This window comes from Calonectris borealis, chromosome 1, assembly GCF_964195595.1.
Source record: "Calonectris borealis chromosome 1, bCalBor7.hap1.2, whole genome shotgun sequence".
NCBI lineage: Eukaryota > Metazoa > Chordata > Aves > Procellariiformes > Procellariidae > Calonectris > Calonectris borealis.
This window is the reverse complement of record NC_134312.1, coordinates 145,458,565-145,474,538: the sequence shown is the minus strand read 5'-3', so window position 1 is coordinate 145,474,538 and position 15,974 is coordinate 145,458,565. Positions and strand designations below refer to the sequence as shown.

General features: G+C 35.9%; 1 protein-coding gene across 14 annotated transcripts in view; it reads right to left on the bottom strand.

The window, feature by feature from the left end:
* Positions 1 to 15,974, bottom strand: part of HERC2 (HECT and RLD domain containing E3 ubiquitin protein ligase 2) — a 117,009-nt gene that overhangs the window by 27,201 nt on the left and 73,834 nt on the right. For 12 of the 14 annotated variants that reach the window (XR_012670577.1, XR_012670579.1, XM_075134842.1 and 9 more), the window contains 18 exons: positions 15,300 to 15,381; positions 15,057 to 15,200; positions 14,386 to 14,476; positions 12,746 to 12,923; positions 12,204 to 12,285; positions 11,950 to 12,121; positions 9,838 to 9,982; positions 8,914 to 9,139; positions 7,886 to 8,057; positions 7,127 to 7,313; positions 6,197 to 6,337; positions 5,622 to 5,813; positions 3,872 to 4,025; positions 3,070 to 3,177; positions 1,785 to 1,916; positions 1,090 to 1,248; positions 880 to 998; positions 374 to 499 (listed from right to left, as the gene is read on the bottom strand). Coding sequence is in view for 12 of the 14 variants with exons in the window: in XM_075134842.1 (XP_074990943.1) it covers positions 374 to 499; positions 880 to 998; positions 1,090 to 1,248; positions 1,785 to 1,916; positions 3,070 to 3,177; positions 3,872 to 4,025; positions 5,622 to 5,813; positions 6,197 to 6,337; positions 7,127 to 7,313; positions 7,886 to 8,057; positions 8,914 to 9,139; positions 9,838 to 9,982; positions 11,950 to 12,121; positions 12,204 to 12,285; positions 12,746 to 12,923; positions 14,386 to 14,476; positions 15,057 to 15,200; positions 15,300 to 15,381 (2,610 nt within the window). In the remaining 2 variants the exon portion in view is untranslated. The remainder of the gene's footprint in view (positions 1 to 373; positions 500 to 879; positions 999 to 1,089; positions 1,249 to 1,784; positions 1,917 to 3,069; positions 3,178 to 3,871; positions 4,026 to 5,621; positions 5,814 to 6,196; positions 6,338 to 7,126; positions 7,314 to 7,885; positions 8,058 to 8,913; positions 9,140 to 9,837; positions 9,983 to 11,949; positions 12,122 to 12,203; positions 12,286 to 12,745; positions 12,924 to 14,385; positions 14,477 to 15,056; positions 15,201 to 15,299; positions 15,382 to 15,974) is intronic. The other 2 variants (XM_075134810.1, XM_075134814.1) reach the window with 2 other exon arrangements.

The window sequence follows — 15,974 nt, the reverse complement described above, 5'->3', positions numbered from 1 at the left end:
TTATTTGAAGTACAGGGTCCAAAACTGAATAGCCTTCCTTTCAAGGCATTCTTATTTGTTCCAACTAGATGTAAATAAAACCTCCAGAGTATTTAAATAAATAAAAATATCCAACACTCCTATTAGGACAACTCAGAAATCACCTATCAAAAAGTGTAGTCTACTGTACTTCCAAGATGTTTCTCTGACCTACCTACCCCCCGTCTAGCTAGGTACTCCTTATTCTTTATTTGTATATTTGATTCTCCTTTTAGAAGCAGTATTCTGATTTTGTCAGAAAATGTTTCTGATATAGGACTAGGTGAGCTTAGCACACCTCACAAAAAAATCCAGAACTATACTAATGAATTCTTTACTGATTGTACCCCATTACCTTAAAGAAAGGGCTGTGGAGCAATTGTTTGCCACCTCTCACAATGGGATCTTCATAGTCAAACTGTCGCTGCAAAGCTTCTGGAAGACCTTTAACCAAAGCAGCTAAAGCACTCCCTGTGAAACTCTAGAGAAACCACAGAACTAGAAAGTTAAGTCTTACTGTATGTATTACAAAAAGTACATTATTTAGATGACCGTGACAAAATATTAATAACTTCCCAAACTACAGTTAGCTATGTGAAGTATCATTTCCATCCATTTTCTAATACAAAAGTATTCTTATCACTTTTTGGCAATTCCAAAACCACTTCTATACAGTATTGGAACTAGTAATTTTTTTTTTTCTAAAATGGAGCACCTTTACAGACTTGTAGACTGTGCAAGAAGGCTATTCATTTGCACATTTCCTATTTTGCCATTAACAACAAAAATGTTGTACATCAGGGCTAGCATTTTAATGCTTCACATACATCTTAATGTGAAAAATGTGAAGAGGATTCTTACCAAAGCTCGTGTTTCTCCATCATTATCCCCTAGAATCCGGTTGATGTTAATAGACTGGCCAAACTCTGTTGTGAGGAGTTTCCGTAGTCTCTGCAAGGCCCACATTCTGTGGCCAGCAGCTAAAGAAACATAAGCACACAAAGAACATAATTACTTAAAACAATCATTTTAACTTCAAACAAATAGACTTAATTTTAAGACTACACCTACCTAAGGCACTCAGTTGAGCACAAGCTGCAAGAGAAGCTGCCAAGCGAGGAACTATACTCCTGTTGGAAGCAAAATTTAAGCGAAAATCCAACAAACACGTAACCAAATCCATTGAGGGACATGAAAGAATGCAACGATCTGAGAGAAGGTCTTTAGGGCCTGCAAGAAACAAAAAGCAAAAACAACAACAACAAAAAAAAAGGTGGGGAAGATTTGTCCTCAGACTGCAATAGAACAGAACATAGGCAGGATTTAGCTGACCAAACACAGCAGTCTAGAGGGCCAGTCTGCATCTGAGCTGGTCCATTCCACCTCCCTTTGAAGGGATTGGAAGAAAGAGGCACTTTCGTAACATAATTCACCTAATTCTAAAACAGATGCATTTAAAAAAAAAAAAAAAAACCACGACCAAAAAAATTCAGATTAACTCTGCCTCAAAAATATCCTCTCTTCACTGATGAAGAGGCAAACTAGAGCGATTACAAAATATTTTTATGTCTTCCCTACGTACAAGTGCACCTTTCAGGACTTTGTTCAAAATGTTTCCTAAGTATGAATAAAAATGTTTTCTTAGTATGAATGTAAACAAACTATTGAACTTTGGCATGTAAATATCATGCAATAAATGTAACTGTAAAAAACAGACAAGTAAATCTACTCTGGCCCTTCTGTAAGCGTCATATATGATACCTTACCTGCAGCTGGCATGATAGGGTAAACAGTGAATCGCCATCCCCATCCATTCACAGAGCCATCACTGATGAACTTCCACTTCAGTTCATCCCCTGGAATTCGCAATTCACTAGACCAATCTGACCATTCACGACCTGTTACAGTAGGTAATATGAACATATTCACCTATCCTGTCTGAGCCAATGCAAGCCACTCATAATAGCAACTTCCCTCCATGGTTACGTATTATAAACATCACATAAATGCATTCAAGAAAAAGAAAAGAAGTATGTGAAGCACATGAACATAACCATAACAATGTTACACTAATTAAACTTAAGTCTTAAACAGTTCAATTAGCACTGCTAACAGATACCCTCAGTACTTTTAATACCACATTCAAAAGACAATTATGAGATCTTACCAAAATCCACTGTCCTGTTCTCAAATTATCTTTTCATATTACAAAAATATGTAACAACATATACATTAAATAAAGCTTTACAGCTTTTTCCAACCAGGAATCCAATCAGAAATATCTCAATAATAAAACACGTGTGCATCTGAAACAGTTTGGGGAAAAATGGGTCAACAGTAAAAGCCCACATCATGACTGCTCAGAAATGTTAAGCACAGGCGGTAACTACCGAGCCCCTTGCACATGATGTAATGTATGGGTAGGTACAATGTAAAATTTGATGAGATTAAAAATATTCCTTTAAAATCTACCGCAAATTAATAGTGCTTAAAAATGAAATCAGAGATAATAGGATAAAAGATGTGAAGATTTCATGTAGTGTCACATACATAAGTCAGAATAGAAAACAGAAAGAGAGCCTAGACATTATTTTGGGCATTCGACACAGAAGCGCATTTGTTTTGACTGTATGAAAGCTCAAATTTCAAGTATTATTTGAAAGAGAAAAAAAGCTAACAAAAGAAGTATCCTTTTCCAATTGTGTTCCAATTTGTTACATATACTTTGATTATACAAAAATTCACCCATGTTGACAGGGGTGCTAAACATTGATTTTTATTTTTTACACACTAACTGCTCTTAGGAAGAGCATGACAACATGCTCTTCTGAGAGATTCTCTATATTCAAAGATGCAAGATCACTCTTATATGTCTGTGTCTCGGTCCTACACCTTTTTTAGTTTAAAGCAGAGTATCAATTTACATAGTTTTTCCTCTTTTTTTATTGGCATATCCCTCACAATAAGTCAGTCACAGACAGTGGTACATTTCATTCAGCATTTAACAGTAAATCACACTAGACATTTTTGAAAAGCACCAGTTCTCATAACCTGATCGGACGGAAACAATTCTGTTGACACCATCCATTATGGTGAGTGGATCATGACGCCGCTCTGTAGAACACTGACGATCAAATTCTACCCTCAGTCCCTCAGCACCTAAACAGCAACAAAGAGTTTACACATTTCTACAGAGCAATCAATACCATGAACAAATGCAGTATTTCAGAAATCCACATGAAATCAAACACAGTTGTTTGAAAGCCATAATGCTGATTAATAAAAATAACTTCCTTTGGTTTAATGACATTATTTGTCTGTAATTTCTTCTCTTTGAAAGGCTTACATCAAAGCAAGCTCATGTGAGTAGGGGCTAGCAGACAGAAGACTACATTCAGAACATCCCAAACTAAAGTTGCAACAGACGAAAAATGTCTATTTACAGTGAAGGCAAATAGTTCTTTGTTGCCTTTACTTTTGATAGGTACTAGATAACATACTGAAGGAAGCACCAAATGAAAAGACAGCGTTAAAACAAAAAGCTCAAGATTCTAAGATCAGTGTTCAATTACCGACCCTGAAAAAGACTCGGTCCTTCTCAGCTTCATAACTGAACAGAAAACAGCAATGATATACAGCTGCAGTCACAGCCAGTGAACCCAAAAATGCGTATTTCACAGGATCGAGATATTCATACAGTATGTAAGTGTTTTAAGAAATACTTTATTATAGCGAGAGGACACATAACATGGCTTTAAAAGTTCAATATACGTTTTGCAAGCTAAGGAAAAATTTTATGCGTGCAGGCTTGAAATTAACTGAATTTTTAGTAACGTGACTAAGAATTCTATACCTGGTATTTTAACTGTGCCACTAGAAGAGGTATCATCAGTATACGGATGGCTGCTTTCTACCACAACTGGTTGCGAAGAGAGGCGACCACTTTGTGAATCAGTTGCCACATCTTCTAGTTCAGTAACACACAACTCCAACAACATATCAGCAACCTAAGAAAAGAAAAATATACAGTTTACAAAAGTAAGTTTAATTAGTCCAAGAAATCTAAGCCAACTACCATTCTTCCCAAATTTAAAATAAATAAATAAATAAACAAATCACTTGTTTTCTGAATTCTGATTCATAAACTATCATATTCATTCAAAAATACTCTTTTTGGTGTTGTTAAAACTGGAAAAACTCCTAAAACTAAAGGCCAAACAACGTACGTTTCCAGTAAGCAAAACTGTTTAGAGAGAAAATTCCAATAGCACTCATTTTTAAAGAGCCGTTTCAAATAAAAATTCGGACTCTTGAGATGAAAAAAACCAACCCCACCACAAAAAACACCCACAAACACTCACACAAAGTTGTTCAGTTACTCACTACTAATGCTAGAAGCAAAAAAACAGAATTCATGTATAATGCATACATAGCGTGCATCTAATTGAGGTGGGAGGAGGTCAACTACATCTCAAACCCAGAACAAGGGTATACATAGCTGATCATTATAAGGAATTTGAAAATTGGGGGCGAGGGGGAGGAAAAAAAAAGTAACAGTTTGAGAAATACCACTGAATTGCCTCTACATGAATAGCATCAATTAGGCTCTCCCACAATCCTAGTTTACTTGGACAGAGATACTGTTAGGATTTCATTGTTTAAAACTGAAGCTGCCTTGTCATTTATACCGTTAATAAATAAATAAAATTTCTGTCAGTTCCATGCACACTCCTTAGCGAAGTCATTATTCATCTTTTTGGTTAGTGAAGCGAAGTTTAATAAAAGAATACAAAATCAGCTTTGCATAGTCACTTCTGATGTTTCAAACCAGTCTTTAAGCAGCGCAAAGCCATAAATAAACCACATCATATGAGCATCTTAAAAGAAATGCATTGTTACTCTTTAGAAAAAAGTATTTGAAGGGTAAAGCTACAAGAAACATTAAGCAACTTTCAATTCATTACTGTAAGCAGATATTCTATAAATAATTTATGATTTGTAAAATGCTTTCATATAGCTGTTGATATCCAGTATTACAGCATTTATTAATTCTGTTTGTCAGTTGTCCCAAAAAAACTCCACTATTGTAAATAGTTAGAAACTTCAATGCATCAAACCTAAATCTTAAAAATTAAGAATTACTGTATCATTAACAATATATTAACAGCATTTTTAACTAGCAATAATGACTGCATCAATTTGAGAAATAAGAACTCAGATGCAAAACAAAACCAACATGGAAGTTTTTAAACTAACATTCCACAGATCCAGGAAATAGAGCTTGGTTTAATTCAGCTTTATTTCAATAACCACAGCCATTAGTCCAATACATAGATACAGTTCATTAAGCTTCTATTGTAATGTCTAATTCCAGCATAATAAACTGAGGAAATAGTCTATTACTGACATTTGTAGCACATGCATATATTAATGTAATATTTCCATTAAAATGATTAAGGTTCACATGCATTTAAGTTCAACTCAAATTTTCACATTTATTAAGATTCTCAGTATGTTGAGCTGCACTTCAAATACAAGAAAATATTCTAGTAAGCTGCTAATAAAAAGGACGTAGTTAAAATGCAACAGAAACAAAACCTGACCTGTGGATAAGCTGTGCCCATACCAGACAGCACAGCTGAAAGAACATCTCTTCCCTTTTCACCTGCTCGGTTGGACACAGCAAGCTTTAGCAGGTCAACCATGACTCGCGTGTCATCTGGTACTAAGAGACTCGTAAACTCATCCAAGTACTGCGGTTCTGGGCCAGATACTTTACTTTGACTTTCTACATCCTACAAAACAAATTGCAGAAATATTTAGACAGTGAAGATGAAAGAAGTATTTCACTGACTCCGAACAAGTTAACTTGTCTGAAGAAGTTTAAAGGTAGTTCAAAACACAATTCATAAATCTGAGATGATATGGCCTCAAAATTAACCTACTGTTAAACCCATTTCTCAAGTGAAAAAGCTTTCCTAAAACTAACCTCCTTTAACTTCGGACAAAAAAAAAAAACACACAACCCACAAAGAAAACCCAAAACCCCTCTGTCTTTGGATAGATTTAAAAAACCGCAGTCATTTATAGAATAACTTTAGAAGCACAAAAAAAGCAGAACTGCTTGATAAAAGCATGGTTACGACTTAAGTTTTAAGGAAGGTATTGACAACATTACTTCTTTGGTTTTTGTCATGGTTTCTGCAATGATACTGGCAGCTCCAGGATCATCTGTGACTGGAATGAAAGGACGGGAAGAGGCAGCAGCAGCTGAGGGAGTTACAGCAGACGGTGTCACAGCATCTTCTGAAGAAACAACCTAGCCAAAACAAATAATAACTAACAAAAGCTGCAACAAGATACTGTAAAACCTTCAAGAGTCACGTTATTTATTAGAAGGGTTTGCGTTAAAAGACAGCAGCAATTTAAAAACAGCCACAAATTCAAAACCAACAGACTTGCTCCCTGTATTTTTAGCTTCTATTTTATGTTCCTAGCGTGGCAAACCAGCCAACACCACCCTCAATGCCAGCTACTTCAAAAACATACAATAAAACATCAGTGCCTGCAGAAAAGTCTACAATGTAGAAGACAAGCCCTAACAATACATAACAAATTAGTAGTTTGTTAAAGGAAAAGATCTCTTCAGTAGCAAGCCTCTTCTTTTTTCTGCTTCTGTTAGCAGTTGGGAATCAACAGAGTAGAATTCCATTCAGGCCCTCCTGTCTACATTAGTTGATATAAGTTTACAATTACATTTCATTAAATAGTTGTCAAATATTCCCTTAGTCTTGACTTTTTTTTTTTAAAGATCACTCCTGTAAAACGAATTTAATATCTGGTCAAATGGTTAATATTTTCATGTTAACTCTAAAATACTACTAGAAATCATCACAATTGCATTTAAATGACACAGTGCATTCTGAAAGTTCAAAAATGATTTCACGCTAAAATTTTAGCTTGTCCAAATCTGACATACACAGAGTACCCACTCTTGAAATTACAGCATGAAAGAACTGTTTCATCTCTGTTATTATAAAACTCAATGGGACAATATTTTTCAGCTTTACTGTTAAAAACTGTTGGAAAAATTCATTTGAAACTTTACCTCCCCTCTCCTGTCCTGCCATGGGTTTGGGCTCAGCCTCTCTTCTATATCTCCTACAAGCACGCACTCATCTCCATTTACAGGGCTTCCTGTAGAAGTAGCATCTGATGGGGGGGCTGGTGATGAAGAGGGACATTCTACTGGTGCAATCATACTTGCAGGCATCAGTGCTCCAACAACTGCATCCCTGAAATCATTTAGGAAAGATTAAAATAAACCTAATTATACTCCCTTGTTGAACTTCGAAAAAATGATATTAGCTTGTCTTAATAAAATAAGAAAGGTTTCCAAGCTCTGGAATTTAGAGAGTAGTTTATCTCCATTCTCCTTTGGGTCTGATGCTTAACTACTGTTTTAAGGCAACTATTTTACATGACTTTCTCTTCATAAATTTTAGCACAAATACTCTGTTCTCTACCAACAACGAGGAGGGCACTGTAAAGTTTTATTGTTCTTTCCACCCTGCCCCCCACTGCTTCCTCCACATCATCTATCATAATTTACTTGCACTCCTTTTACTTTATTTACTTCAGCATTCCTAAATAAACAATTTTTTCCCCAGGCACTGTGAGCTTCTGTAAAGAAAACATAACAGCATAAAGCTAACACCAACATCAAAAGAAAATTTAAATGAAGCTTAGGCCTATCCTGAGGAGTCCAAACTTGTGAAACAATTTATATCTGACTCAAGAGACCCTAAGAGATGGTAAGCTATGTCATTTTTTGCTCTGCAAAAGACAAGAATGTTTGCATGCCTACCTGGCATACATGATTTGTAATGCCATCAATATATGAGATAACGCTTGCTGTTTGGCAACATTCCCATCAAGCGATAAGAGAATCTTAGCGAGGGAAGGCCGATTTGGCTTGGAACTGTTTGCCCCAGTAATTTTGTTACTGGCAGCAGAAGAATCTGCATCTGAAGGAACACCTGGAAGGAGGGGGAAAAATGAGAAGGCAAGCATTTTTTAAATGGTGTACTACATAACTGCAACTGATTTATCTAATTTCTTCTTAAGTCAGAAAGATGACTGTAAAACTACCTCTACAGTAGATTCTTAAAATGCAGTGCCTACAGTTACAACATTAAAGTCAATACTGAAGCTTTGCAGCAAGGGCTTTCATAAAATGGTGTTGACCTTGTTACTTACTCATGAAGATTAAAATAATACAGATATAAATATTTCGGTGATCAGCATCTAAAACGAGTTTTACTTACATAGAAATTTCTCAAATAGCAAGAATATTTATTAGGTACTCTTAAAAACAGTAGTTCTTGCTCTTTTTTAAATACATTGCCTTGTTCATGAAAAAGCTTAATTATTCAACACAAAACATTGCTGTTTTGCCTCCCTAATTCTTAAGTCACCTACCTTAGAAACAAAAGGTAACAGTAGCATCAAGAATTATAGCAAGAGGTAACATGTAAGAAGACCAATATTACAGTGGCATCCATCTACCATTACCTCCATAAAGCTCTATCCCATATTAAAGACAAAGTCTTTGTGGCGTTTGATAAAACACATTGAATTTTAATTTCCTGAAGAACAACGAAAGTTCAAGCTCATACTACTTCTGAACAAGTCCCTTACAACTTCCCCTTTCAGGAAGAGGTTTTGTTGGTGTGTTTTCAGAGGTGTGTATGTTTTTTTGTTGTTGTTTTGTGGTGTTTTTTTAAAAGACAGTTTTCGTTTTGCACTCTTCTATCACCTATTAAACCACACACACAGCTAACTCTCCAATGGCATAAAAAAAAAAAAAACAACGTTAAGATAATAAATACCAACCAAGATAAGAAGCACCTAAAGGGTCTCTCGCTGTCTGGAAAAGTACAGGTTCATGAACAGATGGTGTAGCTACATCCACTGTTGTCCATGCTACACTGTGGGAAGACCCACAAGCAACCCGGGTGATCTTCTGGCCTTCCAAGCCCTGGACAAGAGTGGGCTTTCTATTGACTGTAGTAGTTCCATTGCCTTGTTGCCCATGGTCATTGTCACCCCAAGCGTAAACCTGCCAGTAAACATTTCCACATATTACTTTGCTTCACTGGCTGCCTCATTTAATTGTTTTCTTAAAAATTCCTACAGAGGAATATTAGTGATTTGTACTATTAATCTAGGACACTTCAGAGAATCTATTGCCATGACCTTTTTTTTCCCCCATTAAATAATGCAGGCATTATCATACACTAAAAGAAAAAAAAAAATCAAAGCAGCACTTTATCAGATGATTCATAAATTATTGGCAATTCATAAATCATCAGCTGATTCATACATTATTCAATGTTCACAATGAACAGTAAGTTAGAAGAATTAGTTGCATAGTAATTACATTGGGGATCTGAATCAATACTATGATAATGATAATGCTGGATCACAGCAGAAAAATCTGTCCAGAATACTATGACTGCTTCTGCATTTCAAGAGTGAGAAGCAGGAAACTGATCATGCAGATAATACATAAACTAGAAAATATACAAAAGCTACTACAACAACATTTAAAGACCAATAATAATATGAAAGCTAATACATTGTAAATTACAGTCATGCTTATATTTATTCAAGACTTTAAAAAGCAAATAAATATCATTAGAAATTTTTATTGCATTTAATCAGCATCGATGCTATTACACTCTTCTTCCTCAACAGTTTAGTTTATTCCTTTCTGGATCAAGGAAAAAGGGGAAAGGCGGATGATGCACAACGTACCTGCCCAGTGTCAGTAACCGCGAGACAATGGAGTGCGCCTACAGCCACGTGCACGATCTTTTTACCCCTCAGTCCCTCCACAACTTGTGGCTTTCGTACATGTACATCTGTGCCATGGCCTAGCCTGAAGTAGTCGCCCTTACCCCTGCAACAGATAGTAAACGTAAAATTCAAGACAATTATATTGTTTACACATTCCTCTGTCAATGCAGCTTCCTGAACCAAAATACTTCATTTATCGCCGGGGTTAAACACAAGCACCAACTAGCAAATTCTTCAAATCTGAATTACAAATGCCTAAAAATGAGGATAACTGCAGTTGTGTGACTCCGTAATTTCTTCAACTCAGTACAGAACAGGCATCATTTATGACTATTTTTTGTATGTAGTGCAACTGTGATTACGTTCAATTTCCTTTGTTGCAGAAACATTGCAATTATAAATACCTACAAAATTGATGTGTTTCAATAGACTTGGACAGATTAATACTATTGAGGATAAACCTAACAATAACACACCCTTTGACAAGTATACTCACATGAAAAAAAAAATACACAGGAACTAACATGTTTTCAGAACTGAGTTTTTTCACACTGTTGCAAGCCTCAATATAGGTTCTTAAGCCTCCATAATTTAAATTCTTCTACAACTGTTATACACAAACTGCACTAAAAATATACCATATGCAAAAGTGAACACCTTAAAATGCCTCTAAGAACGTCAGTAAAGAAGAAAAAAACCCTGAGATTTCTTCCACTGTGTTTTTAGTAACCATTCACTCAGTTCTGCTGCTCACCACCAATTTTTCTGAAGAAAGGTTATGCTATGCTGGAGATGAATGTGATATATAGTACTATTGCCTACCTAAAGTTATAACACAGAAGTTGTGATTTTTCCCTCATATCAGTACAAATTCAAGAAGATAAGAATAAGAATTTAGAAACAACTCAGCCATCCTAAAGTGCAGACGTGCACAGCTGAAACAGACCCCAAAAATCTCCTTGTGGTCCTGTAATGTCATGAAATAGCTGTAGATTTTATGACTAGACATAACAGCGTTAAGACAAACTGGCGGAGGGAAGGAATGAACAAGAATTTTGCAAGGAGTTCTTGAAGACTGCCAAATTCCCTTTCCTCTTACTCCTTTCATCACTACAGAAAAATAATTTAAGAAGGGGGAAGTGAGAGAGACAAATAGTTTCCAGTGGCCACTGTGAGAAACGACATCTCTGCCAAACGACATTTTCTCCCTTGTAAAAATAGAAGTAACTTATAAAAACGGAAGTTTTGTGGATTTCTCTTCATATCATTTATCAATTGCTGACAAATAATAAAACAAAAATGACCATTTTAAGTCGTCTTGGCTTTGATAAACATCAAACAGGTCATAGGCTTATTACACGAGGATGGAGTAAGACCTTGATCTGTTTAGAGCTCTGAAGTTGATCTGCCGTACAGTAAGCTCTCAAATTTTACAGAAAGGTTTATAAACTCAAAAAGCCAGGTTTGTGTTCAAAACAAAGCAGAAGCGAGCAGACAAATAGAAGGAAAATAAAAACAGTTTCTGAATAACTCTCAATGATCATCTCATACCAGTTCTTGCTTCGAGGCATCGTTACTGACTGCTCAGTGGCCTTCTGAGCAGCAACAAGCTCTGCAGAGACCCTGTGTTTCCAAGGAAGTTCTTCCCATCTTCTCTGAACTTTAGCTTACTTCCTTACTCTACTACATCCTTACTTTCTCAGCCTCTGCTTTAGCTGTAGACTACGTACTCCGAACTACGATTCTCAGGTTCTCTTTTTTCCACTCCACTCCAAAGTCTTGAATTAACATTCCTTTACACACTCCCTTGCTCCCAAGAGAGGGAAGGATCTTCCCTTTCCTCCATTAGTTCAGTGAGACGCAGGCATCCTAACAGAGTACAATACACAACTGAGCATGCTACAAGACACAGTGTAACTGAACAGATCACAGCTTGTCTCGAAGAGCTGCCAATTTAAAAGGCAAAGCACACAGATAAGGCACAGATGGAGTTATGACAGTCAAATAGCAGTAAATACAACACATACTTAGCAATTGCTTTGTTAATATTTTCTGGCAAATGTAACATACCATGTCCATACTACTCCTGACTTGGTCAGTGCCAATGAGAACTGTGCACCACACTCAATCTGACAAACGCCTTGGCCATTCAGTCTTTCAATGTTCTGAGGAATGTTGCATCCTTCACTTCCTCCTCGGCCCAGTTTTCCAAAATCACCATCACCCCAAGAAAACACCAAACCTAACAAACACCAAACTGCAGGTCAAACAATGATCACAGTATTCCCATGCGCTAGAAAGCTTCTGGAACAAGATATTCCCACCTTCATCTGTCAAAGCAAGAGTCTGAGCATCTCTGCTTCCACAAGCCACCTGAATGACTCTGTGGCCAAGGAGCACTTTAACCTACAAAATACAAAAAGTAAGCAACATGTTTCAAAGAAATTATGTTTTAAAACCTTACAGACATTTTCAAGCTCTTACGACTGATCTTGTTCATTGTGCCCAGCCTGAGCATGCCATTTAGCAAAGGATTATCAAGCCTTGCTCACTCAGGATCCAACATAGCTCAATGACAGTAGTTGCTTCCAGCTATGTATCAAAGTAGATGCAGGACATGAATGGTCAAGACAGCACTAGCCATTGCGCACCACTTCCCAAGAAAAAGAAAGAGCTGGATCTTTTTGGCCTTTCTGAAATAGCTTGCCTGTTATTAGAGGTATGTGTACCAAAATCTAATTTAGATCACTCCAAAATGATGTCTTCATACTGCTTTCATGGTTTTTGGCTTTATTTTAGCTTTATTTTATCATTTATTAAACAAACACACTTGCATTTCATCAGAGACAAGAAACATTTATTTTACCATCTTAGGCTTCAGCTGTGTGGTATTATCTCCATGTCCTAGCCTTCCATATTCTCCAAGACCCCATGTATACAGTTCACCACTAGAGGTAATGGCAGCACTGTGGGAACTGCCACAAGCAATATCACGGATACGTTTGGTTTTCAACGCTTCTATCAATCTGGGTTTATCACAGTTCCTAGAGAAAATGAGTAAAGAATTAATTGCGTTAATTATGAAAGCGTTGCACAATATACTCCAACCTTCATAATCCAAAAAGTTTTGTGTAATAATTAACAGTAACCTAAAGATAAAAGAAGATGCAACATTATGATTCCAAGACATACTCTTTGGTAGCACCATAAATCTAAAATTTACACTATTTTAGTGTACTTCAAAATTTAGTTAAAGAAATATTTTATGTATACACTGCAAAACTTAGGTGACAAAGCCAAAATACCAAAGTGATGGATCAATTAAAAAGTGTATAATATAAAGTGAAAACTGATATCCTGTCATTGCCCAAAGTTGAGCAATTTGTTAGAAGTCATTATTTCTCCGCCCTGTGGACATAAAGCCAGATAGTAAGATTAAGAGATGACACTCCCATCCCAACTTCGCTCTTATGAGAGAGAAATTAGAACTGGAATTTACTGGTAGGCTTCTATGAGAGCACTGGAAACTTTACTATCCATATGCTTACAATATTCTCTAAATTCAGGGAAGAGTTTCAACTCAAGGTTTTCTAATATTGACTGTGTATCAGAGCCACTGTTAAGGTTTTATAAAATTATATATGGCCTCTGGGAAATTTGCTCCCATGAAATGCCCACGAGCTCCTAGTCTCACTTTTAATAAAATTACAGAAAACATTAGGCAGTTGAACAATAAACAACAATACTGCTCTAATCTGGACTTCCCTTTTCTTTGATCTGACACCCCCCCCCCCATGCACATTTATTTGTTGTCATATATTAACCATCTGAGTTGGGCACTGTAATTTTTCATGTATTCTGAGCAGGTCTTCAAAATATATCAAAGATTTCCCCATGGGCTATGTTTATCTTTTTTTTTTCCTTTCAAAACATTGTTCTGTGGTGCATACAAAGAAAAATCCTGAGACAGTTCAAATTTTCCTCAAAGCTATCCTGTGGAGGATTAAACTATGTATTACTGAGAAGTGTAAGAAATTTATTTCTGGCTAACAAGTTTATGAACAGAAGTCTAAAGAAAAGGGCTACAAAATACTCTGTCAGGCTTACATTATGAACTGTTACAGCTCAGGAATGTAAAACTGCTATGGTTTTACACCTCAAGGCACCTCTGTAAACCTTACCTTATAAAAGTAAACAAAATCTCTATGTCCAAAATGTGCCATTTCACCAGTGACATTCAAAAACACTACTAAAGACTTTCGCCACTAAGTATGTTTCCAGTTACTAGATTAATTGAATGCCTCCTTTTTAAATGACTGAAGACTGCTACAAATGCTGCACCATAAATGGACACACACTGCTGAAAAAAAATCTTTTCACAACACAATTTTTTATTCCCATTGTAGTAAAAATCCTGTCATTGTCAATAGTGGTGGTCCGCTGTGTTATATAACATGCAACACAAATGTTCTCTTACTGAAATACAGACAAATTTGGCATCCTTACATTCGACTGAAGTGACCAAGTTTTCCATCATCTCCTTCACCCCACGAAAATACCTTTCCATCAACAGTTAATGCCATAGCATGCCGGCCACCTAAAAATGTAAACATAAATTTAAATTTTCAAGCTTTCAAGCAGGCAGCCGGTTTAGCAAAAATCTCAGAAATTTGACACCGCTGTACTTCTACAATGTAATTGTATGAGCCTTTCAACCCAATACATATTACTTATTTTCTTCAAAGTTTTGTGTGTTTTAATTTAAAACACAAAACTTTTGTGAGAGTAGGTTTCCTGGCACATTAAAAAAAAAAAAATAATCACTCAATTTGCTATTTTCAATGCTGCAAGAAAAAAAAAACCCAAACCCACCACTTAGCAATATTCAAAAATGAAAACACTTTCTTTGGATCAGACTGAAAAATTATTCGGAAGTTACCAAATTTAACTTCCAGCAAGTAAGAAACTGTGTATGGTCTAAATTCATAGATTTTAGTAATAGAACCATTAGATTTAATCTGACATTTTATGCAACAGACAGAATTTAATATTTATTTTAAAAAATTTAAAAAATATCAGATATGCTGGGGCATCACAGCACCCAAGAAAACTGCAAAGCCACTATTTGCAGGCTTAATATGTTTGTTTATGTATATAACAATAGCAATAGTCAGTACCTGAGTGAACTGCCACCTTCTTTACCACATAGTTACTAAGAGCTGTAATCTGGCGGGGAATAGGCACAGTTCCACTAGATATTCCTAAACCCAGCCTTCCATTTGTGGCTTCTCCACAAGCATATACTTTACCCTCCACAGTCACTAAAATGAAGAAAAAAAGTTTGAAACACCATTAATGTTTCACAACTGGAAATCTGTTTCTCCCCTTAATTAATTACATCTATTTTAAACTTATATTACCTGCAAAAAGGCTTTTGGATCCTCCAGCTACTTGTACAACATTCAAGGCAGATAGGGTTTCAGAAAAGGAAGGGACCTTTATCTAGAGCAGACAGGAAATAAAGATCATTACAATACCCTTTAAATTTTATACTTTAAAAAGAAGAGCTGTTCTGAAGTGATAAACCAGTTAATCTAACAGGTACTTTTCTTTTTTTTTTTAATATATGAAACTCCCTGTATTATTCAGACACTTTACAGATACCAGTTAATATACATCAGGCAAAAGACAGAGACCAAGAAAAAGTGTTTAATACTGAAACCATGATAAATACAAAACCTGAGAAAAAAGGAAATGTGATATAAACAAGGATTTTCCTTTTAGTAAAGTCTTCTTGAGAAAACTGAACTCAGTTTTGAAGAAAGGCACAACAGCAAAATAAAACTAGTTAGAAGTGTTAACCAACATACTTCAAATCAGCATACAGGAACACAAAACCACAACTGAGTTTTTCAGTAGCAAAATGCTTTAGCAATTTGGATCAGAGACCAGGAAACCTATTTTCTCCATTACTGCCAAGAAGTCTTTGATTAAGCTGTGTATATATAAATAGACATCAACAAACTCTTTTCAAGTGTTTTAAATCAACATACAATCAAACCTGGCATAACCCCTTATACAACAAAAGTAAGTAT